Source organism: Conger conger, chromosome 5 (genome assembly GCF_963514075.1).
Source record: "Conger conger chromosome 5, fConCon1.1, whole genome shotgun sequence".
NCBI classification, from domain to species: domain Eukaryota; kingdom Metazoa; phylum Chordata; class Actinopteri; order Anguilliformes; family Congridae; genus Conger; species Conger conger.
In genome coordinates this window covers 7,063,212-7,088,813 of record NC_083764.1, presented here as the reverse complement: position 1 = coordinate 7,088,813, position 25,602 = coordinate 7,063,212, and the positions used below count along the sequence as shown (strand labels likewise).

At 47.8% G+C, this 25,602-nt stretch overlaps 1 protein-coding gene across 1 annotated transcript in view; it reads right to left on the bottom strand.

The window, feature by feature from the left end:
* adgb (androglobin) overlaps positions 1-25,602 on the bottom strand; it is a 69,524-nt gene extending 43,922 nt beyond the window's left edge. Inside the window, 13 exon segments of the mRNA XM_061241587.1 lie at positions 2,003-2,159; positions 3,223-3,313; positions 3,603-3,777; positions 9,132-9,223; positions 12,306-12,407; positions 12,730-12,914; positions 14,798-14,884; positions 16,888-17,027; positions 21,744-21,947; positions 22,725-22,796; positions 24,066-24,158; positions 24,663-24,801; positions 25,466-25,602. Of these exon segments, the coding sequence (XP_061097571.1) occupies positions 2,003-2,159; positions 3,223-3,313; positions 3,603-3,777; positions 9,132-9,223; positions 12,306-12,407; positions 12,730-12,914; positions 14,798-14,884; positions 16,888-17,027; positions 21,744-21,947; positions 22,725-22,796; positions 24,066-24,158; positions 24,663-24,801; positions 25,466-25,542 (1,614 nt within the window). The 5' untranslated portion in view covers positions 25,543-25,602.

The window sequence follows — 25,602 nt, the reverse complement described above, 5'->3', positions numbered from 1 at the left end:
GGACCGTACTCGCCACGAAACGAGACCGTTACCCCGCTGTCTTCCGTTAGCCGGTTGAAATGCCACATGCTGCTCATTTAAACAGGCCGCGGCCAATCAGGACCCTGTTTAAAAGCACTGAAACACAGGGGAACTCTGGGAGAGCCGCTGCAGGGGAACTGCAGCTAATGAGCGTTTTCCACATCCTGGTGAGAGGCACGCGCTCCAGCACCTCAGAATCTTAGTCCTTTTACAAACATCTCCACGCCTCTCACATAACCAATAAACGCACCACAACACGTTTAACACGTGCGAAACACACATTTCCACAGTGCGCAAATCACATATCCAGTAAACACACCGCAAGCAATGCAAAAACACACATTTCCACAGTGCACACACATATCCAGCAATCGCAACACAACACGCTTAACGCGTGCAAAACAAACAACACCCAGATCTACTGATAAAGTTAAACCATGATCCCCCAAGGGAGAACCCTGGTACTCTTAGAAATTACAGCAAAGACGTCTTCAATCAGGGATGATCGAAATGCGGTCCTCCAGGGCCGAGAACTGCTGGCTTTCCACCCTCCCTTCTCCAGTTGTGAGTTGCTTGTGAAGACAGTCTGTCCAACCAGCAGCACTCAGTGTTCAGTTAATTAATATACCCGAGGGAAAACACATCCAGAACTGGATTTGCATTTGAGCCCCACATCAGACTTAAATAATACTATTTTCTTCTTGAATGGAGTAATTGGCCAGCGATCATTACACGTTTTTCTGTGGATGAAAGTGTAGAATATGAAATGATACGATGACCAGCGTACCACTGCTGGTGCCACGCGTTACGCAAGAGGGCAATTATCTCCAGCGCACCAAACGAAGCGCAACGCGGCCCGAAAAAGACACAACGACTCGTAACGTAGCTACGCTGCGTCTCATCGCGAGGGTGCGTGACCTCTGCCGTTATGTAACGGCGCGCGGGGCTGCCGGACTCGTTCCCAGGCTTTTCCACCCTTTTCCAGGGGACAACATTCACAGCGAGAGATCCCCCCCGGGTCAGGAGCTAGCAGACAATGTCACATTGAGCACAGTACATTTACATTTACATTTTTGTCATTTGGCAGACGCTTTTAATCCAACGCGACTTACAAGTGCATAGGTTCTACCACAAGTCAAAGCATCACATCCAGAACTCGGAAAATACACATGGAATGCTGTTCTAAACATAATCGTCATCATAAGTGCAATTTGTTTTTTTTGTTTTTTTTGGGGGGGGCGGAGTTAGACAAGGATAGGGATATCAGAAAGATGGGGCGGGGGAAATCAGGAGGGAGGACGAAGGTAGAGTTTGAAAAGGTGGGTTTTGAGTCCGCGTCGAAATAGGGGGAGGGATTCTGCGGTCCTGACAGTGGTAGGCAAGTCATTCCACCACTGAGGAACCCAGAACGGAAAACAGGCGTGAACGTGCAGCTCGACCGCCAGGTGCACGTAGAGAGTGGCACAAAGCCTGTCAATCATCGTTTCTGGAGGGGGGGGGGGGGTTTACATGAGACCAATAACAATAACATGACATGGTTGTGGTATTTATTTTGCGCCAATCGTAGGTCATGTTTCTGGTTTTGTGTGTGCTGCATGGGTCCTTGTCCTTAATCGTTAGGAGTAATGTCAGAATATTTAAGTACAGAAATTTACTTTCTCATTCTTCGTCGTAATGCAGGATTAACAAACAATACACATTTTGCAGAAAGAAAACAAAAAACACATTTCAGTGAGACATGTAAATGAATTAGTGAAATATTAAGGACAGAATGGCCATGGAGCAGTCTCCTTTGAGCGGCTTCCCTGCTGGGGCCGAGGCAGAAACAGCGCTGAACAGTGACTGATCTGGCAGTGTATCTAGCACACATCTCAGGGGGGTGAAGGCAGAACAGTGCAGCTTCACGTTATTTTCCTCCCTCCAGAAAGGCTTCCCTAAATTGGGTCAAGCAGAGCCCCGTTCCCCCCCCTCCCCCCCTTACCTCTGCGGTCTCCGTGACGACCTCCGAACCTGCGCTGCGTACGCTGCCTGCGCTCCCCGGGCCCCGGGTCCCCCGGCCCTCGCCCTCGTCCTCCGTCTCAGCGCAGGAGGCCAGGGAGGTGCTGCAGGCGCGCTTACGGACCGACCCCTGCTCCTCCCTGCGGAGAGACCGGCACGCGCCAGGGAGGCTTCCAGTTTAACATCCTCACCTTCAGTTCATGAACCACACTGAACACGCTGAACACAACATCCTCACCTTCAGTTCATGAACCACACCCAACACACTGAACACGCTGAACAACACGCTGAACACGCCCAACACACCGAACACACCGAACACACCCAACACGCCCAACACGCCCAACACACTGAACACGCCGAACACGCCGAACACGCTGAACACGCTGAACACGCCCAACACGCTGAACACACCCAACACGCTGAACACACCCAACACACCCAACACGCTGAACACGCCGAACACGCCGAACACGCCCAACACGCCCAACACACCCAACACGCCGAACACGCCCAACACGCCCAACACGCCAAACACGCCGAACATGCCGAACACGCCGAACACGCCGAACACGCCCAACCACTGCACCTACAAACTGCAGTTCACAAATAAACTAAACATTACTGAAGCACTGCACTCACAAGCTTTTGTTTACAAATATAGTAAACATGACTGAAACGGCGCACCACAGAAAGAGAGATTCCTCTGTATGAGGTGTGTCCGACCTTATCCGGAAATGGATGTGGATGCAGGTATGGCACTAAGACACCCAATTCTGCTCACCAAGGTTGTGACTGAAGAGCGTGATTAGTTAGTTAGTGGATTGGGGTGTGTTAGTGTTGGGCTAAAATGAAAATCAGCCCTTTTCAGATAGGACGGTACACCTCTGTGCTACACGGTCAGGTGACCTTTGAGTGACAGGTGTACGGTGTGTCTCCGGTGCGGACTGTGCAGCTCAGCTGGTGAACGACAGGGAGAAATCAGAGACCAGCGGTAACGGCGTGACTGCACTCCCTCACACAGCTGGAGGACGTCATCGTGATGGGACCAGACCACAAGCAGGACCGGGCGTTCTCAATTGGGCGACGAGACAAATCTGTTCGCGCTTGTTCAGTCGCCCGAAGCGTTGACCGTGTACGGTCGCGGGTGGCTGTCAGTCTCAATCATGAGCGGTGTTCTCTAGGACGCGGTCGTGTACTCACAGATCCAGAGGTGTCGGGATGGCCGTCAGGCTGTAGTTCAGAAACAGACTGGAAACCTCAACGAACTGGTCGGGCTTCACAACGGGCGTTTCTGCAGGTCATGCACAAAAATATGAGGAATATGTCTTATGTTCTGACCAATACAAGAGTTCTGTTTACTGTAGTACTGAAGATCTACTATAACAAATATGCCATTCTTCAGTTGTGGTCCAGATGTATTCTACAAATAAACATGTGACACACACATGCACATACACGCACACACACAAGCACGTTACGCACACGCCCACACACACAGGACACGCTGCAGAAACTACTGCTCTCACAAAGACAGACTCATTTAAAAAAAACGAGTAATAATGATAAAACCCCGTTTCCACCTTTGGGCTCGTCGGTGGGGTTCCTCTCCTTCCTGGGCCGGACCAGCTTCCAGCGGGGGACGGGCGGAGGTTTGGGCGGGGCGGTGAGGGGGCAGGCGCGTGTTCGGGTGAGGAGGACCGGGTGGCTGTGTAACTGGGACAGGCCGTAGTGCCGCAGCTTCTCAGAGGAGTCGGCCTGTAGGAGGAGGGAGCGGCTGGGTGACGTTACGCAGCACACCGACAGGCCGGCCGGCAGCAGCCAGTCTCGCCGACTGTCCAAAGTCGTGAGCAAAGCACTCAGTTTGCGAAAAGGTGTCGGAGACAGTAAAGCGAGGGTGGCCAAAAGGAAACCAGCTAGTTTGGCGCACATAAACAGAAAACTTTCAGCTAAAACGCTAGCTACCTATGTTAGTTTATTAAACGAATCATAAACTCCAACAAAGTGAGTTCACTAGGCTAGCCAGCTAGACCTAACAAAAATGACTTTACAAAAATATCAGTGACAGTCTTAATGTCAGCTAGTTAACTAGCTAGCCTATAGTTAAGTGTCTAAGTAGCTTCCGATATTTTGATATTGTACTGTATCCGACACGTTCACAAACTTGAGTGCTTTGCTCACCAAATCAGTCTCGCTGACTGTCCAAAGTGGCGAGCGAAGCACTCCGTTTGCGAAAACGTGCCGGATACAGTAAAGCCAGGGCGGCCAAAAGGAGACCAGCTAGAAAAACGTTCAGCTAAATCGGTAGCAACAGTATGTTCGTTTATTAGCTAGGCATACGCAGCAATAAAGTTCACCAGCCTAACCGGCTAGCCCTAATGTTAGCGACACTGATAAATGGCAGTGACAGTGTTCATGCCTACTAGTTAACTAGCTAGCCTATAGTTAGGGGCGTTTAAAAGTAGTTTGCGATCTTCCTCACTAGCTAGCTAGCTAGTGCGGCGGCCTGTAGCATAGTGGTTAAGGTAAATGACTGGGACACCCAAGGTCGGTGGTTCTAATCCTGGTGTAGCCACAATAAGATTCGCACAGCCGTTGGGCCCTTGAGCAAGGCCCTTAACCCTGCATTGCTCCAGGGGAGGATTGTCTCCTGCTTAGTCTAATCAACTGTACGTCGCTCTGGATAAGAGCGTCTGCCAAATGCCAATAATGTAATGTAATGTAATCTAGCTGACTGGCTGATATGATCTGAGCCGCCATCTAGATCGTCACCCAGACATGGCTAATTTCATTAGCGTGAACACAGACTGCTTGAGCGTGTTGGGCATTGAAGCCCCACACCCAGAGCTGGTCAGAGGAGGATGGGCTCCTCCCTTGAGTCTGCTTCCTCCCAAGGTTTCTTCCTGCATTAGTTTGCTCGTCTTACGGTTGAGGCCAGGGTTTTCTGTAACGCGTGTTGCGACAAATCGCTTGCGCTACACAAATACATTCGATATAGGATCACACAGTCAGCCATGATCCAACCTATGCAACCTTCTGCACTGTAAATAAATGATAAATGGCATACCTGTCTATTGCGTGGGTTTTCAACAGAGTGGCTTGGGGGGTCCTTGAAAGTACTGTAGGAGATCCCAAGGCCACGTACACAGACAGAAACGCCACCCAAGCTGCAATCCTTATAAACTATAATATTTATCAACCCTCTTTTATACCTTTGACCCCTGGGTGGGGGTGAACGGATCCTGACTGGAAAAGGTTGAAAGCTCCTGGCCTACTCTTCTGGCTGTGCAAGAGTATGTGTGTCCTTTCTGCTACCATAAACTCAGGACAACAACAAATAAAAGCAACGTCATGACAGTTGCGGTAAGGGGCGCTACAGTTTATCACATAAAACTACATTTCAAAAGAGTAATTGGTAACACATTTGCCAATGTGCTTATGAAAATTTAATTAGCGTTAGCCTAGGCCCACGTTCAGCTAATTCCCCTACATAATTCAGACACTCACGCACAAAAAGGCAGATTGCTGTTCGCTAACCCCATCTTGTAAGAGGCGGTTAGAAGCCGGCTGGGTCGTGAATGTGTAATGTAATGTACTTGGGGTGGCCATTTTAGATTTATTAATAAGTAATAATGGGGCAGGCACCATAGGCGAGGAGCAATATGTCTTGTGTAATATGTCATCGCAAAAGTGTTTTTGTCGCCCTATTCTAAAGTCGATTCTCTCTCGAAGGCAAATTGGGCAGCACTCAGAATTAAGGCTGTTTCCACCCCCTCTCTGCTCCTGCTAATTGTCAGTCAGTGGCAGCGGGGGAGGGGAGGGGGGGTAATTACCCCTCTGAGTTAAGACGGATTTATTTAAGAACACAGCTGGGGAACGCGCAGTAAATCTGCGACACGGAGATGTAGGGAAACGCTCCCGCGGTTAACTGAAGGGAGAACGCGGCGTGAAACATTGGCGCGCGTAGCGCTCCTTCTCTGCCCCCGTCCGGGTTAAATATGGACGACGTGCCCACCCCCCCGTGCCAGGGATCTCCCCGCATGCCCTGACAGGGTAAATGCTTAATTACAAGCGCGTTGAACATTAACGAGCGCGTTAAGTGCCATTTGTCTCGCTGCAAACTTTTATCCAGCCGGGTAACACTTAAGGTACGGACGCCCTGCCCTGACCCCTCTCTCTCTCTCTCTCTCCATTGGCGGTAACCAGGCAACGCTGACTCAGATACACCTATGTAGTTACCACTGGTCCTGCAGAAACACAGGAATATTACATCTTATTTTGATGTGTCAATGATTGGAGTTAGATAGCGGTACCTCCAACCCCCCCCCACTAAACACACACACACATACACACACATGCATACGCATACGCATACACACACGCACACTCACACACTCACATATACACACACACACACACGGGTGAAAGCCGTCACCCACTGAGTGTCAGTCATTTGAAATCCACCCACGGGCTCTTTGGCGGGTGATTTCGGGGTCGATGGTGATTTGTCTGGAGAGAGGGAGCTCGGACAGGGGCTGTTGCTTAGGGCATGTCCACCTCTGCAGCAGCACGGAGATCACAGAGAGACACTCAAGAGATGCTCTGCTTCTGTCAGTCCAGCGTGGAGATCACAGAGAGACACTCAGAGATGTTCTGCTTCTGTCAGTCCAGGGTGGAGATCACAGAGAGACACTCAAGAGATGCTCTGCTTCTGTCAGTCCAGCGTGGAGATCACAGAGAGACACTCAGAGATGCTCTGCTTCTGTCAGTCCAGCGTGGAGATCACAGAGAGACACTCAAGAGATGCTCTGCTTCTCTCAGTCCAGCGTGGAGATCACAGAGAGACACTCAAGAGATGCTCTGCTTCTGTCAGTCCAGCGTGGAGATCACAGAGAGACACTCAGAGATGCTCTGCTTCTCTCAGTCCAGCGTGGAGATCACAGAGAGACACTCAGATGCTCCGCTTCTGTCAGTCCAGCGTGGAGATCACAGAGAGACACTCAGATGTTCTGCTTCTCTCAGTCCAGCGTGGAGATCACAGAGAGACACTCAGATGTTCTGCTTCTCTCAGTCCAGCACGGAGATCACAGAGAGACACTCAGAGATGCTCTGCTTCTGTCAGTCCAGCGTGGAGATCACAGAGAGACACTCAGAGATGTTCTGCTTCCGTCAGTCCAGCGAGGAGATCACAGAGAGACACTCAGAGATGCTCTGCTTCTGTCAGTCCAGCGTGGAGATCACAGAGAGACACTCAAGAGATGCTCTGCTTCTGTCAGTCCAGCGTGGAGATCACAGAGAGACACTCAGATGCTCTGCTTCTGTCAGTCCAGCGTGGAGATCACAGAGAGACACTCAAGAGATGCTCTGCTTCTGTCAGTCCAGCGTGGAGATCACAGAGACACTCAGATGCTCTGCTTCTGTCAGTCCAGCGTGGAGATCACAGAGAGACACTCAGAGATGCTCTGCTTCTGTCAGTCCAGCGAGGAGATCACAGAGAGACACTCAGAGATGCTCTGCTTCTGTCAGTCCAGCGTGGAGATCACAGAGAGACACTCAAGAGATGCTCTGCTTCTCTCAGTCCAGCGTGGAGATCACAGAGAGACACTCAAGAGATGCTCTGCTTCTGTCAGTCCAGCGTGGAGATCACAGAGAGACACTCAGAGATGCACTGCTTCTGTCAGTCCAGCGTGGAGATCACAGAGAGACACTCAGAGATGCTCTGCTTCTGTCAGTCCAGCGTGGAGATCACAGAGAGACACTCAGAGATGCTCTGCTTCTGTCAGTCCAGCGTGGAGATCACAGAGAGACACTCAGAGATGCTCTGCTTCTGTCAGTCCAGCGTGGAGATCACAGAGAGACACTCAGAGATGTTCTGCTTCTGTCAGTCCACCGTGGAGATCACAGAGAGACACTCAGAGATGCTCTGCTTCTGTCAGTCCAGCGTGGAGATCACAGAGAGACACTCAAGAGATGCTCTGCTTCTGTCAGTCCAGCGTGGAGATCACAGAGAGACACTCAAGAGATGCTCTGCTTCTGTCAGTCCAGCGTGGAGATCACAGAGAGACACTCAGATGCTCTGCTTCTGTCAGTCCAGCGTGGAGATCACAGAGAGACACTCAAGAGATGCTCTGCTTCTGTCAGTCCAGCGTGGCTGTTAACGATCATTTCTTTTTCCAGTGTTTACGATGCTTTGCAGCAGTGGTAACCAACCTTGTTCCTGGAGATCTACTGTCCTGTAGGTTTTCACTCCAGCCCTGACAAAACACACCTCACTCAACAGCTAGAGGTCTCATTGAGCTGCTAATTAGCAGAGTCAGGTGTGCTAAGGTTGGTTAGCGCTGCATTACAGCCTGAACACATGTTTGAATGTTAATTTACTTTGCAAATCGAAACATGTTCAGCTAGGATACATAATCCAGGGTGAATTTTGCATAATAAAATAAATAAATACATAAAAAACTAAACAAATTGGACAGCATATTGACCATCAGTGAATATGTATGCAAGGAGACAGCTGTTGCTATAACGACAAAAAATCCTCCTTTTCAAAAGCTCTCTCTCACTCTCACTTGCTCTCTCTCACACCATCTCTCTCCCTCCCTCCCTCTCTTTTTACCCGGTCTCTCACACACACAAACGCTTGCTCTCTTTCTCTCTCTATATCCCTCTTTCTCACTCCCTCTCTCTAATATACAATCACTTGCTCTTTCTCTGGATATATCCTTCTCTCCCTCTCTCTCTATCTCTCTCACACACACACACACACATACAATCTCTGGCTCTTTCTCAATCCACTTTCTCCCTCTCCCTCTCTCTCTCTCACTCATCTCTCTCTCTCTCTCTCGCTCTCTCACAGACACACACAATCACTTGCTCTCCCTCTCTCTCTCCCTCTCTTCATTCCATCTATTTTTAAAAGTTACACAGAGCAGAGGGAACAGTTGTGAGAAGTGGTGGGGAACCCTTACATGCAGATAATGGCGCACAGCGTGTTCAAATCCAACCCCAAACCGCCGCCCGGCGTGTAATCTGAAGTGAAGCTAAGCCTCCCGCCAGGCAGGGGTTTAATAAAGGAAGGAAGAGGAGAAGGAAATGGCGGAAACGCATCGTACCATTTGACCCAGGACCGACGTCTTCTTCTCCAGCAGATGCAAAGGCTGGTAGCTGGCACAGATCACCACCTGAGGCACCAGTGGCACCTTACCTAAAGAGAAAAGAATAAAATCGCAGTACTGAACATCATGTCCAAACAATGTTCACACTTGCTGAAACCGCAACAAACAGCCAAAATATAAAATTCATAACACCAGGAAAGTGCCAAACACAGAACAACCCCCCTGATACACTAGACAGAAACTATTTCACACACAGTGAGTCACACAGTAAACTACACGGCTGCTGTCATCGACCGGAGGCACTGACAGCTGCAGCCTGCACTAAACACAACTGCTGACCTGTACTTGCAGGTAACCTGGGGCAGCCTGAAGCCCAGTGGATAAGGTATATGACTGGTGTGGCCACGCTAAGATCTGCACAGCCGTTGGGCCCTTGACTTGAGCAAAGCCCTTAACCCCACATTGCACCAGGGGGGGGATTGTCCCCTGCTTAAGTCTAATCAACTGTACAGTAAGTCGCTTTGGTTAAAAGTGTCAGCTAAACAACTGTAAATGGTAAATGGCAGGCATTTATATAGCGCCTTTATCCAAAGCGCTGTACAATTGATGCTTCTCCATTCACCCATTCATACACACACTCACGGCGATTGGCTGCCATGCAAGGCCCCGACCAGCTCGTCAGGAGCATTTGGGGGTTAGGTGTCTTGCTCAGGGACACTTCGACACAGCCCAGCCGGGGGATCGAACCGGCAACCCTCCGACTGCCAGACGACTGTTCTTACTGCCGGAGCCATGTCGCCCCCAACTGTAATGTCGTTATCTGGTAAGCTGTAGTTGGTGACTCTGGAAATGGCTACCATGGCAATTCATGATTTTGGCGCAGAGTAAAAGTAACCAGTGCAGGAGGATTCAGTAACGTGTGCAGAGGCGCTGAGGATCGATGCGGAGTTAAAAGTCAGGGACTGCTTTCTGAATCAGCACCGCACTCTGCTGAGAATGCGTGACATCATTACCATTTTAATAACCCAACGCTGCGACGCCACGCAGCAGCACCACGGACCGACACGGCAAAACTACACACATTACTGTCCTTAAAGAGATGGTAAATGGTTGGCATTTATATAGCGCCTTTATCCAAAGCGCTGTACAATTGATGCTTCTCGTTCACCCGTTCATACACGCACTCACGCACCGACGGCGATTGGCTGCCATGCAAGGCGCCGACCAGCTCGTCAGGAGCATTTGGGGGTTAGGTGTCTTGCTCAGGGACACTTCGGCACAGCCCGGGCGGGGGATCGAACCGGCAACCCTCCGACTGCCAGACGACAGCTCTTACTGCCTGAGCCAATGAGACGACTGCTCTTACTGCCTGAGCCAATGAGACGACTGCTCTTACTGCCTGAGCCAATGAGACGACTGCTCTTACCGCCTGAGCCAATGAGACGACTGCTCTTACCGCCTGAGCCAATGAGACGACTGCTCTTACTGCCTGAGCCAATGAGACGACTGCTCTTACCTCCTGAGCCAATGAGACGACTGCTCTTACCGCCTGAGCAATGTCGAGATAAACAGACTGTCACTGGCTGCTGTCGGCCCAAAGGCCTGGGGTTGTGATTTTTGACCATTTGTGTTTAATCAATGTTGTGTTTACATTAGTACACACAGACGTACACATATACACACACACGCATTTGTGTACAAACACACACTCGAGCACACACATGCACACGCACTTGCACTCACACACGCACACACACGTAGGATGAAACTCCCTACACAACAGGCAGTCAGCCAGCAATCAGACTCGTGACAGTGAATCCCTACTTTATTTCCCAATAACATTTCATGAACCATAACAATTACATTCATTCAGGAGGAGATCTATCTGCACTCCCGCTCACAAATCTGTGTACCAGGAAACGCGTCTTTAATGCCTCCATTTTAAAACATTCTCCCAACGTTTCCTTACGTTTATGACTGAAGTACAAGCTTCAGCGTTTACAACCAGGAAGCGTATTACGGGACCCCACTGCACCAGGCAGTTCATGAAAAATGTATTAGATCTGAGCAAAATTAAAGAACCAGGAAGGAATCACTGTGAATGAGGAATTCACGTTAACCAAAGAAGCACAATTCTAAAAGGATTGATGTTTCTACACATAAAAAAAGGGGAGGATGGGTATCCTGGAGGGGAGGGGGTATCGGGGAGGAGGGGGGTATCGTGGAGGGGAGGAGGGGTATCAGGGAGGGGATGGGGGTATCGGGATGGGGTATCGGGGAGGAGATGAGGGTATCGTGGAGGGGAGGAGGGGTATCAGGGAGGGGAGGATGGGTATCCGGGAGGGGATGGGGGTATCGGGGAGGAGATGAGGGGTATCAGGGAGGGGAGGATGGGTATCGGGGAGGGGATGGGGGTATCGGGGAGGAGATGAGGGTATCGTGGAGGGGATGGGGGTATCGGGGAGGGGAGGAGGGGTATCAGGGACGGAAGGAGAGGTATCGGGGAGGGGATGGGGGTATTGAGAAGAGGGGGTGTATGTGGGGAAGGGGGTGTCTTTTGTCGGATGGTTTGGTACTGATGGTTTTTACTGAACATCACGAACAGGCACGAACTCGATCCTGATTACAGGACGCGCCTGGCATTATTAATCCCTGTTTTCAGAAAGACTGTACGAGCGCTTCGCCACGGAGATGAAATATTAATCGCTCACAGCTCCTTTTTGTGTGTGAATAATGCATCGCATCGCAGAAGGAGAGATGGAGTCGCATGCAGTCGCACACGCGTGTGTGTGTGCGCAAAAAACACACACACACACATGCTCAGGCATGGACAAACATACAGGCACACACGTGCAGACACGCACACACACACCCAGGCGCCCACACGCACACACACTTACACACGCAGACATAAATGCACACCCACACACATGCACGCACACTCACGCACACACACACACACACCCAGGCGCCCACACGCACACACACTTACACACGCAGACATAAATGCACACCCACACACATGCACACACACTCGCTCACACACACACACACCCAGGCGCCCACACACACACACACTTACACACGCAGACATAAATGCACACCCACACACATGCACGCACACTCACTCACACACACACACACACACACATACAGGGGTGTATGACTCACTCTCCTCTGTTGGTTGGTTAGCAGTCTCAGCCAGTGTTGAAGCTGGCCGGTTGGCCAGGGATGATCTTCGGCTCCTGTCCATGTTTCTCTTCTTGGCTGAATCTGGGGGGGTTAAAATACCTGTAACTTGGATTATTGCAGAATTTGAGAGTTTGGAGATACAACAGTGCAAGTTTAAATGAAAACTGCTGAACTAGTGCCTGAACTCTGGTGGCTGTACGATCACTTACTAGACAGCTATAATGGAATCCTGCAAAACCACTTTCATGAAGAAAATGTGATAAACACAAAAAGTCACACATTGGCAGGCAGTCATTAAAACATTTAATTACGCAACATTATTAGTCAACTCTGGTAGCCATGACGATACTTCGCTGAAACGCACAGAGCGCACGTTCCGTCACGCGGCAGACGACTCCCCCACCTCGCGTTCTCTCCGGGGTTTTGGTTGCCATTGGCGATTCGCTCTTGCAATCGGCGGCTCTGGATTCTGCGCGGGATTCGCACTCTTTTGGCGGGGGCTTCTCCTCGCCGCTCTCCTCTTCCGTGTGCTGGAACTCCGGGATCGCGCCGCGCAGAAAATCCCAAACTTTACCCAGGTACCGCGACCTGAAACGGTTCAGTTCAGGGGCACGCTGTTCAAATCGAACGCACCGAAACACCATTCAAACCACATTACGTTTTAGCCTATTCATTAAGCGTGCATTTGTTTGGAGCAAGACATGCGTGGTATCGGTGAAATGGGACCCCTAGGCTGACGTAGCAATAAACCTTGTTCACTTAAAACGCACATTGTATTCAGAGATTCCTATTTCAAACTAATGTGAGTGTTGAGTGGTGTTAGGATATGTGTCCTTTTGGTTAACCATCAGCCATGCTGATTCTGATTTTGAAGATAGCATGTCAACAATGCTACTACAGCTATGTACAGTGAGGTCCGTAAGTATTTGGAAAACGAAACAAAGGGCGGTAAAAAAAAACGGCAATCCTACGGACCCTACCGAGTCCCTCGCCCCACCCTCAATGTCCGTTAATTTAGCCGTGAGCCAGCTACTGTACTATTCCTGCTGCACTTACAGTAGGAATATTTAACTGGGAGGAAATATGTTGTTTTATAAAAAAAGGTATTTTGAACTCTCCGAGTTCAACTCATCCCATCTCCTGGGGTGCGCGCTAAACAAGGCAGCCCGGCGAAACGCGGAGCGGAAAATGAACAAAACCACAGCTCGCAGTCCCACAAGCGCACCAGCGCGCTTCTCAAAACCAAGCCTGCCTCTACGAGTTCACACAGCTCCCAGGCACCGCCGAATACATTACAATCTGCTGGCAGAGTCTGAAAGCCAATTTAAAACTGTGTTTAAACTGCGCTCGCCAGATTACAGATTACATTTAGAGAGCACAACATTTACATTCATAACATCTTATATAACAGTGATTTAGAGGCCGCAGCATCTCTAAAAAAGTATGAAGTCCGTCTGTACGGGGACTCACATAAATCGTATTACTACAGTATATCTTACACCCTTCTACACGCTGCATGATAAACATACTGAACTTTCAGCATCATAATTCTGCTGTTGCTATGGACATCCACATGGCAACAACGGTACGCATTACTGAACATTCTAAACAGGAATGACAGCGGTGATCTGTGGTTCTTGTTCAAGAAAGATGGCCGGCACCTTAAGACTCACCCACCTCCCCACTGGGGTCATTTTACAAAGAAGAATTTGCCTATTAGGGGGCAATTAGTGAAAGTCTCACGACATGAAATAGGTCACATTTTGGGAAAGGTTTTTATCAGGTACACAAATACCAGGTACAGTATAATATACAATTAGCCCCCCAGGCTACCAATTGGACAGGGTCGCCAACAGTCCCATGCTAGGTGGGACATCCTCCATTTTAGCCACAAACAGTTCATTCTGGGGTGCCCTTTGACCTCAGTAATTACTGTTGCACGACGGGCACTAAAGCCTTGGGTTCACTGATGGGGATGACTATCACTGGGGATTCGCGGCAGTGCCATAAACGGACAGTCTCGCCCCAGTAGGGTGCGCTAAAGCTGGGGTTCATCTCAGCAGCGTGCCACACGCCCAAAGGATGCTTGTTGCCACGGTGACACACGGCCCCTGGTGGATCTCCTAGGGGACCGCAGGGCAGCTGGACAGGAGGGGACCGGAGTGCATGCGCTTTGGCTGCTGGGCACCTCAGAAAGTTTGAAATGTCACACTTGCTGGACACAATCATAGAGATAAAAAAAAAAAGAGATTAAAAAAAGTCGCTGCTACAATTCTGTCTAAAAGGCCAATGGCAAAAATAGCACTTGCTAACAATCCAAACTATTCTAACTATCCTAAAAAAAAACGTACCATTACCCTGTCCCGCAGTGTACTGTAAGTATATGACAGACGGGTCCTTCCCTATAATCAGTTACGGATTAAGTACAGCGTTAATGAGCCGTTTTAAACTGGAGAAGAACACGGACGTACTGGAGAGGGATGAGTTCGGGGATCCAGCCAGTGAGCGCGTGTGTGACGGTGAACTCGCCGAGCTCCCTCCACCGCTGCAGGCCGACGCTGCGGGAAAGCACAATTATCACACACATACACACACAAACACACACGCACGCCGTCAGGTCGTTAACCGCCGCCCGACGAGTCCACACAGACACCGGCTCTTTAGCGCAGCGCGGTAACCTAGCAGCGCTGGGAAACGCGTGGTGCGCGCGCGGGGGGAATAAACCAATTACCGCGAACACGCAGCGTTCAGTCAGGTGGCTTTCACTGACGCGACAAGCAAAGTGGGTTTTTATTCGTGTTCAAGAATTCACGTTTTTTTTTTTTACGAGAGAGATGTTTACTGACTAATGTTTATCAGATGGTCATACGTTAAAAAAAGACAAATTGCATTGGCTGCCGGTGCTCGAATATGCAATAAAATAGAAGAGAGCAGTCTTTCATGTACTGCAGACTTGAGTACATTTCTTCTTCTGGTGTTTTTCTGCCTTCAAGCTTATAGACCAGATGGCAGTTTAGCTAGTTATGTCCCTGGAGATAATATGTTAGCACGTCCAGTTTTTAAAATGAATTTACAGGAAAAAAACAAGAATGTCCAAACTTTATTGTGGTAATTGTCCGTGTTATGAAATACTTTCACAGCATGCAATCGATGAATGGTCGGCCTAAAAATAAAAAAGGAAAATAAACCATTGGACATACAGTAATATGATGCATTACACTGTATTCTGCATTGGAATAACCTTTACCAACTTAATTTCAATAACATTACATTACATATTACATTATTGGCAGACGCTCTTATCCAGAGCGACGTACATCAAAGTGCAAAGTGCATGCCCATAACCAGGGATAAGTGCGCTGAAAGACCCTAGAGGGAAGTACAATAACAGGGCTACTATCCTCCTAAGATCCCCCTGAACGGGACATGGGTCTCTGGTCATGAGTGAGTTACCTTGCTGAAACATACAGTAGTTGCATTATGTAAAAAAATAAAAATAAAAAACTTTTTAAATGAAGTTTTTTTTATTTTCATTATAGCCTTCTACAGTCATCATAAAGTGTCATTTTACACTTTAAAATACCCATGGTACTACTGTCTACTGTAAAGCACTTTGCGCTTCAGTGCATGTGTGAAAAGGTGCTTTTCAAATAGACGTATTACGGTTGTTCTTGTTGTGTTATTGTTAACGCTAACTTGCTTCCTGCCAGATCTCAGGGGGCTACGGACTGCAACAGAAACTGCAGGGGCGGCCTGCTGTCACAGAGAATGGGATTATCGCAAAACAACATGCAACACAGAAAGGATCTGTACCGGCTTAAACTCCACATTTCCCTGGGGGGATTTCCCCAACCCCGCGTGAATTCATGACTGAGAAAGAAGCGCGGTGGAACCCGGGAGAGCGTGCACACCGAGCCAGACCTGGGTCAAATGTGTCATTGTTTTGGATTCAAACGCTTTTCTGTGCTCGACTGATCTTGCCTGGTGCAATTGAGCAGTTTCTGGGAGTATTTAATTGGTTCGTATACAACAGACACGCTCAGTAAAGTTCATTAAAGATTCAGTATCGGAATCATGTATTTGACCCAGGTCTGCTCCAAACTGCAGTTTTTGATTGCGGGCGTACTGCAGATAATGGTGCTGAGTGCAGTAGTATTTGGGCAAATTAGCTGAAAGTAGTATTTCTTTCAACAGCGGCAAAACAATATCTGAGGGGATTTTTCACACAATGAACGGCGGTAACATTGAGCCTCGTCCTGTGTGATTTCGTCACATACGCCTCTGTGTGCCGTTGTGCTGAAAGCGCTTCGGTATTCTGGAGCTGAGCAGAGTAGCTGCACAATACCGCCGTTTTTTCTCCTTAATGAACGAGGCGACAGCAGATTTATTCGGCGAATGTAAAACCACAGTGTCGTCGTTTCATTGCAAAAAACATTGCCTGCATTCCTCCGTGTGAAACGAGATTGGGTATTCTGTCGGGGCGTCTGTAACCCAGCATAATCGTATTACAAGGGGGGGGGGGGGGCATAACTTGCCAAGACACAGTGGGCGAAATACTTACTCCGTGTTGGCGAGCTTAATGAGGGCTTTCGCTAGCAGCATAGGCCAGAGTTCTGCCGGGACGGTTGTAGCCGGGAGAAGCGCCTTGTTCTCCCTGTCAAACGGCAGGGAGTCGTCGACTGTGATCTTTCGCCAGCAGCCCTGAGGTTTAAAGAGGAGAGAGGAGGAGGAGGAGGAGGGTATTCAAAGGCGTGCCCACGTACCAATCAGAAAATACAGCGGATTAGCCCAGTGAGCTTCATCCTCTTACGGCGTTCAAGCCTCGGTACGGAACGCCTTACCCCTGACAACACGTTAGACTTCTCATCGGAATTACGGACTTGGTTTGCGTAGCATCAATTGAGATTATAAATTATAAATACATTTTGACCCACAGAGTCGTCACCGTCTGGCGAGTGGTAGAGACAGCTGATTATTTTATTCTTAAGTAGCCACACACATCCCTACATATGCCCATGAACATGTGTCTGTCTCAGCATTAAAATCTTTGGCCAAGAACAGAGATGTCAAATCTAAGTCTTGGAGGGTGGCGGTGTCTGAAGATGTTTGTGGTGTCCTTTCAATCAGCAGCCAATGAAAACCTTGGGAAGATGGGTTGTGGACTCTTGAGCCCACCATTGTGCAGCCAATGAAAACCTTAGCAAGATGGGTTGTGGACTCCAATTAGACACACAATGAGTTAAATTTGTGCTGAAACAAACAAAGACCAGCCAACACTGTGACCCTTCAGGACTGGAGTTCTGACACCCGCAGTCTGGACAAAAGAACTCTCGGCTGTGACGTCACCAGCGGCAACTTGACCGAGTCAAATAATAAAATCGGATAAAAGCGACATTTTGGTGGCAGGGGAAGTGATACACCCATTGTCTTTACTCTTAGCGTGCATTACCGCTAACGTCAAACACAAAAAAAATGAAATATGTGAACTTTAATAACAAAACACAATGTTGATATTAAAAGCAATTACGACGGGGGCTTCGGGAGTCAAGGGTTTAATGGCAGGCTGCACTTTCGTCTCGCGCCGGCACATTCACACGCACTTGACTAAAGAACACCTCACAGTCATCGCGGAAAGACCGCAGCGAGGGCCATCACGGTATCTCAACAAGGAGCAGGACTGCACTCTCCCGGCAAGCGGTCTGGAAACAGAACTAAATGTATTAATCCTTGTTTTGTTGGAGATCCGTCACACAGGACTGGGCCCCTGGGATGGACAGTGACATCGGGATTACTGAGCTGCTCTTTTTTTTAACTTTGGTCCAAGTTCCACATTTGGGAGGGTTCAGGGTTTTACTTAGTGCAGTTATCCAGCTAACTCAGTAATCCTGCCTTGTGGGTTTTACTCAGTGCAGTTATCCAGCTAACTCAGTAACCCTGCTTTGTGGTTTTTACTCAGTGCAGTTATCCAGCTAACTCAGTAACCCTGCTTTGTGGGTTTTACTCAGTGCAGTTATCCAGCTAACTCAGTAATCCTGCTTTGTGGGTTTTACTCAGTGCAGTTATCCAGCTAACTCAGAAACCCTGCCTTGTGGGTTTTACTCAGTGCAGTTATCCAGCGAACTCAGTAATCCTGCTTTGTGGGTTTTACTCAGTGCAGTTATCCAACTAACTCAGTAATCCTGCTTTATGGGTTTTACTCAGTGCAGTTATCCAGCTAACTGAAATAAATCAAAACACATGTGTGGATGACACTAAAACACTGCACTGAATCTTTTCGTTGAATCTGCCTTTTTTTGTGACTGGTATGGGAGCAAAAGGCTATCATGAAACAAAAAAACATGTAGATATCATAACCTATGTATTTTAACATCACTGATATTCCAGCAAACAGCATTATCATCAATCTCGTTTCCACTGAGAGTTGTGAGCTGTCTGTGTGCACCCGTTGCAAGAAAACACAGACGGAGGAATTCTTAAAGAAAACAAATTTTGAGCAGATCAGAAATAATACCTGACATTTATTCCTAAATTTATTCCATTTTGAGTTTCTTTGTTTATTTCACGGGCACAGGACTGCTCTATGTGCGGATTGTGGCAGTATTTCTACAGATGAAGGAACGCCAAAAGAAAACAAATTTTGAGAACACCACAATTTATACCTGACATTTATTCAAGAATTTATTCCATCTGCAGTTTCTTTCTTCATTTCATGTGCAGTCAACGGCACGGTACACAGACCATGGCAGTATTCTGGCCTTTTGTTCCAGTTAAATTTTTCATGCCAATATGTTGTTATTAAGTACATGCATATTTCCTGGACCTGTCCCCAATCTGAAAAAAACGTTTGCGAAACTGAATTAATGTAAAACTTTGGATGTGCGTTGATGGCAATCGACTGACACGCTAGGCGAATGAAATCGTACTCCGCGCACGACAAGCCGCCCACCCACGCGTGAGATGTACAGATGCTCATCTCCGGTCACCGCATGAATAAACTAAATTAATAAATGAAAAATTTCACCCAGTTTCGCGAGAAGAAGCATTACTGCCTTTTCTGAATCGGATACACCGTTACTAACATTTAAAGGCTGGAATCCAACCAGTTTTTCTCCGTCGCATTGACTCACTGTACATTCACAGTAAATGTAAGCAGTAGTCATTTATTTGGTTGACGGGGCTGTGAATTAATTCAGGTGACTGCTGAACACAACGGCACTTGCATATGTACACTCAGTGAGCGCTATGCTTACAGCTGCAGAAGTAAAAAAAATATCTGTATCTAGTGAATACCTAATTGTTCCTAGTGCACTGCTCGGTGAGTGTGTATATTCGAGTCACATTTTAATTCACATGCGGAAACTAACCAGAGATTTTTCTGAATTGTGAAAAAATGTCGCCATTGATAGTAAAGGGCGTCTTGACTGGAGCGATGCCCTGCCCAGCGAGCTCAAAGTCTCTCTGATCACAAGCGTCTCCTCTCGGCTGTCTGTGAGGCCTGGTCTTCGGACGGAGGCTGAAATCCCGCTGACTGAGCACAGCCGCACGGTGACTCCCCCCTCGCCCCCGCCACCCTCTTCTCAACCGCCGAGGACTGCCGGCCCTGTCCAGCGGAGAGCGATCGCAGCCGATGGGGAGCGTAGCTCCGCCCGCCTGGCGGTCGCGCGCCTCCGTGTCACTGCCGTCACCGCCGCGGAGGTCCGGCGGGGTCAGAGCCGTGCCTCATTTCACCCGAAACGCAGCTCATCGTGAACTAAGAGCAGCGCGTGTATCGTCCATCCATCCGTCCATCCATTATCTTAACCCGCTTATAGCGCGTGTATCATCCATCCATCCATCCATACATCCATTATCTTAACCCGCTTATAGCGCGTGTATCATCCATCCATCCATCCATCCATTATCTTAACCCGCTTATAGCGCGTGTATCATCCATCCATCCATCCATCCATCCATCCATTATCTTAACCCGCTTATAGCGCGTGTATCATCCATCCATCCATCCATCAATCCATTATCTTAACCCGCTTATAGCACGTGTATCATCCATCCATCCATCCATTATCTTAACCCGCTTATAGCGTGTGTATCATCCATCCATCCATACATCCATCCATTATCTTAACCCGCTTATAGCGTGTGTATCATCCATCCATCCATCCATCCATCCATTATCTTAACCCGCTTATCCTGAGCAGCAAGCTCCGCACAGAGAGGCCCCGGCCAACCGGGATTCGAACCCAGGACCTCCTTGCTGCGAGGCGGCAGTGCTACCCACTGCACCATCCGTGCCGCCCGCGTGCGTATCTACTGAGGCATAAATGCGGACCTCTTGAACAAAGTGCTCTCAATACTTCTCTGAAGCATGAAACTAATTATGCGCTAATTAGCATCACACTCTAACTTTATGGATAAAACAAAGAGGTGATTTTTTCGTTGCCATGACCCCCTAATTCAGCGGAAAGAGAGAGCATGCCGTTTTGAAGTGCTATGAATTCTGGGACGAGCCAAGCCTCTTTGTGAAAACCCGAGATCGATTCTTTTTTTTTTTTTTTTAGTGGCGAACGGTCAAGTGCCATCAAATTTTGTGTTTTGGAAGCCTCCCAAAATGTGGTTCCTGGTCCGGGAAAATCTCGAGGGAAACCACAGCTGTGTTTTGTGGGTTCATTTAATCACAATTCAGGCAGTCGCGGGAAATTAACTGAACTGAACTGGAAAACAAAGCATTTCTGATGAGATTTTTCTTCCACAATTGATGCGTTTGAATTGACTTCCTGATTTGACTGAAACTGAATTGGAACTGAACCCAATTCGGGGGGGGGGGGGGGTGTCATGTGACCAGAGCCTCAGTCCTAGCACAGGAAGAGTCAGCCAGGCTCCTCCACTCATTAGCCCAGGCACCCCCAAAACCAATGCTCATGCATACAGGAATAGTCCATTCACTTGCCACAATTTACTAAGTATTAAATGACACTTTCACCAAAAGCAACTTACAATTGATTATACTAAGCAGGGGATAATCAATTCTCAATTTGCTCCCCCCGGAGCAATGTGGGGTTAAGGGCCTTGCTCAAGGGCCCTACGGCTGTGTGGATCTTATCGTGGCTACTTCAGGGCTTGAACCACCGACCTTCCCGGTCCCAGTCATGCACCCATACTCTAACTCACATAATCTGCATAAACAGCGATGGACTAAACTGTCCAATTGTCTGCAAGTGAGGATGACCTTCTCCGATCTCTCGCCTTACAACTACAGCTGCAAGAGATACACATAGAGATCAAATAAGAGATGAAAAGGTGACTGCAAGAGCACATTTCTGGTTAGCCACCCCGGGGTTAAACATCAAAAATAACGGGCTGGGCGCATTAATCCGGCGCAGTTTAGGCTAAAATACCCGTGAGTTCGCCAGGGTGACTCACCATCCAGTACAGCTTCACCACGTACTTCCCATAGGCGTTGTACAGGGGCGTGTGACCTTTCGACACCTTGCACAGGGAGTAGATGTGCTCCCACGGTTTCCACACCGGACCGGGAGGTTCCGGAGAAATCTGCTTGTCCGCGGCAGCGCTTCCGTTGCAGGTCGTCCAAACTATGTAGATCTCGCTGATTATCCATCTCAGGAGCTGACGGGACGGTGGAGGGATATGAAATATAGAAATATAGGAACGTGAAATCTGATGTTTTGTGAGATTAGGGTTAGGGTTAGGTTCAGGCTGCGTCACTAGTGTGTGTCACTAGTCACAACCAAATCATGAGTTACAGCATACTCAAGACTACATTTCACTCTCTGAAGCACAATTACGCCCTTTTATTTTACTCAACACCGTCAGGAAACGTAACAGCCCCCACCCTCCATCCCCTCCGCAAACAATTATGGGCATCATTTATGTTACCATATGTTTTCCATAAGTGATATTTTTATCGAAATTATGATATCCAAATATTCTCTTTAGATTCTGACCTAAATAATGACATCCAAATATTCTCTTTAGATTCTAAAATGGTTGGCATTTATATAGCACCTTTATCCAAAGCGCTGTACAATTGATGCTTCTCCATTCACCCATTCATACACACACACACACACACGGCGATTGGCTGCCATGCAAGGCACCGACCAGCTCGTCAGGAGCATTTGGGGGTTAGGTGTCTTGCTCAGGGACACTTCGACACAGCCCGGGCGGGGGATCGAACCGGCAGCCCTCCGACTGCCAGACAACTGCTCTTACTGCCTGAGCCATGTCGCCCCATCAGTCTTTGGTAGTCTTTAACCAAAATAATGATATTCAAACTTTCCCATTAAACTTTCCTAACAGTCTACAGTAATTAGCCTCCATTGAGTGATAGCGCCATCCTTGATATAAAGAATGGAAAAGATTAAGGATGACCAGAGAACTTACCTCACTTGAAAGCAGGTGCTCATTTGCGGATACGAGGTCAAAGGCAGTTTCATTCTCCACTACAACAGGGACCTGCCATCAAATGCATGACAAATGTTTCAAATCCAAATAGTACTAAAACAGGAAAGATTCCTGGTGCACGGAAATGAGGTTAAGGACAGCAGTCTTCTTGGAAATATTACAGTAAAATATCAATAATCACTGGATTTAACACATTTTTCTGTCTGAAGAGCGCTGTCCTTAAGATGCATTGCAATATATGAATAATCATAGAAGTGAAATTAAACAGCTTTCAGCTTCTTGAAATCTGCTATCGTTAATCTCTAGGTCCGCCACATGCAACTCTTCCAAGAAAGCATGTAATGATGAATATTTAATTATGGAGAGTTAATGGACTTGGAGAGTCGCTAATCAAATCTGAATTAATTTCTCCACAAATATCCGGGTGGACTGGTGAGTCACCTGGGTCATTCTCCAGTGCAGAAGTGAGCGAGGAGTCTAATTTTCCACCACTGAGGCGTCTAATTGGTCCACCATAGCAGAGCAAGGGGTTCTAATTGGCCCGGTGTATCCGGCAGCCACGCCCACCTCTCTGCTCTTCTCAATCCACCAGTTTGACTCAGTATTGATGATTCATAATTGAACGATCGGTGCATGAAAAATTAGTTCTGCTGACGACATGGCGATGAATTTTGCAGCTTGTAATTGCATTAGCGAATGCTTTGATGTTCTATTAGACGGCCCATGACCCGTGCTAATAGCCACTAGTGCCGAATCGTTAAGTAGAATCACTCAGGAAGTTTCACAGACGAGAGAAAGTCGTGTGCAATTATAACGCCCCAGCAGAAGAGTGCCGGCACGCATGACTTAGCAGTTCTACAGAATGATGACAACACTAGTGAACAGCTTACAGGTACTGCACAATGACAGTCGTACAGAATAAAACAGAGGTTCTGTTTGATAGTTCAGATCGCTAATTAGCTTGTACAACTGTGGCAATTCTCGAGTGTTGTCATAAGAGACTGCCTTCAAAAGTTACTGACGATGGTAAAACGTCTGAATCTTTTTTTCTAAAGGCACTGAATGCAGATCCTTTCTGGTTGAAGTAATTTAATTCCTTCAATTCACATTCATCTGTTTTCTGTTCAGATGGCTGAAATAGGCTACAAGAAATCCATTTCTATTTAAAACATTTAAAGCTATTCAGAAGGCGAAGAAACATACATTATACAGGTAGCTACACCGGTAGCGTGTTCTCCCTGGGAAGCGAGCATTTGGACTGGAACTGGAAACGGTGGGCTCCGTATGTTAATATTCACGTAGCGCGAGCACCCTCCTCACCTTTGCGGGTATGTATTCCAACGGGCGCTTCCAGGAGTGAACTTTCAGAGACGAAGGCAGCTCAATCTTCCCCTCGGGGTCCTCAAAGAATGGCTATGAATTCATACACAGCATTTACATTCAGCCAGCGAGGAGTAAGACAGGTAAGCCTATACCAGGGATGGGCCGTATCCGTTTCTGGATTTCAGACCGACTTCTGCTCTTAGTTAATTAATTAGCCCAACCATTTAGCCTACATGAGCTGTCATGTGTTGCATTTTATTGTAGTCTAATTTACGAGTGCATGAATCGGTCACGGTGCATATAGCCCAGTTAATTAGTTGATTGAGCCAGCAAAATCCTACAGACACACCAGCCCATCCAGGACTGGAGCTGCCCATCCCTGGCCAATACACTACACTACATATATACATATATCTCACTGAGCATTCAACAACAAGGTAATATAATAATTAAATGGAAATCTAAGACAAACTTCTGAATGTAATAATTCAAGTCAGATGAGGCTCCATTTTACTGTGCTGTCCAATTACAGCGCACGTTATATGAACTCCGCTACTTGAGGTTTGACTGAAAATTTTTCCGTAGGCTACTCACGGCTTTCCCTTTGCCGTCTTTGGACCCCTTGGCTGCGTCCCACTTCTCCGCGTTGACCTCTGCGTCACTCCATTCCGGCCAGATCGGATATTTGGCCTTTTTGCCTTCTTCCGAACCACTGGCCACCAGCGATGCTGTTCTATCGTCCGCGAGGATTGTACATAATTATTACAGTAGAAACGGTAACCAACGCACCACTGCGAAGTGCAGACGGCACAGCCAAAAGTACAAAAGTTGAATTGTCTACATCACTTTATCAGGGCTGCAGTTGCCTACTGTTCGTTTGTTTGTTCATTATTTTATATCATTAGACATCTTTTTACATTCACAACGGAATCAGAAATGTTTGTTGAATTATATGCCGTCTAAAACACACGCACACTGCATGCGCCTAGTCAAATATATTCCAATGATGACACGTCCCTATCTTTTAATGTATGTCAGTGACACAATGCTGTACCAAGAGTACGGCAATAAAACGGAAGGGTTCAATACAAAACACCGACTTTAGTTACTGGTTTAATTTGACAGGACACCCAGCTCATTTATAATAACATAACATATTTGGTAACATATCTCAGTAGCAGCGCGACAGTTTAAGAGGCAGTCTACAGTAGAGTGGTTGTTGCTAAAGTCACAGAGGGCTAATAAACACAAAGTGAATCTGCTTCAAGAAACTACGTAGTATTGCAAGGAATTACAGATTAGCTCACAGTTGTCTGTTAACAAGATAGTCTATCACCAACGGACGTGTGAACTCGCTAAATCTATTTAGCTAGGTGGACCTTAAAAAGGAGCCTTACTCTTTGCTCTGAACGTGACCTTGGGATGACGCGACTCGACTGGTCGAGCCCTTTTTCTTTGGCGACGCATTCGACATCGCAGAAGTGTCGCTTTCACCGATTTAAAAACCCACAAAGACCTGAAGGGATCAAGAAAG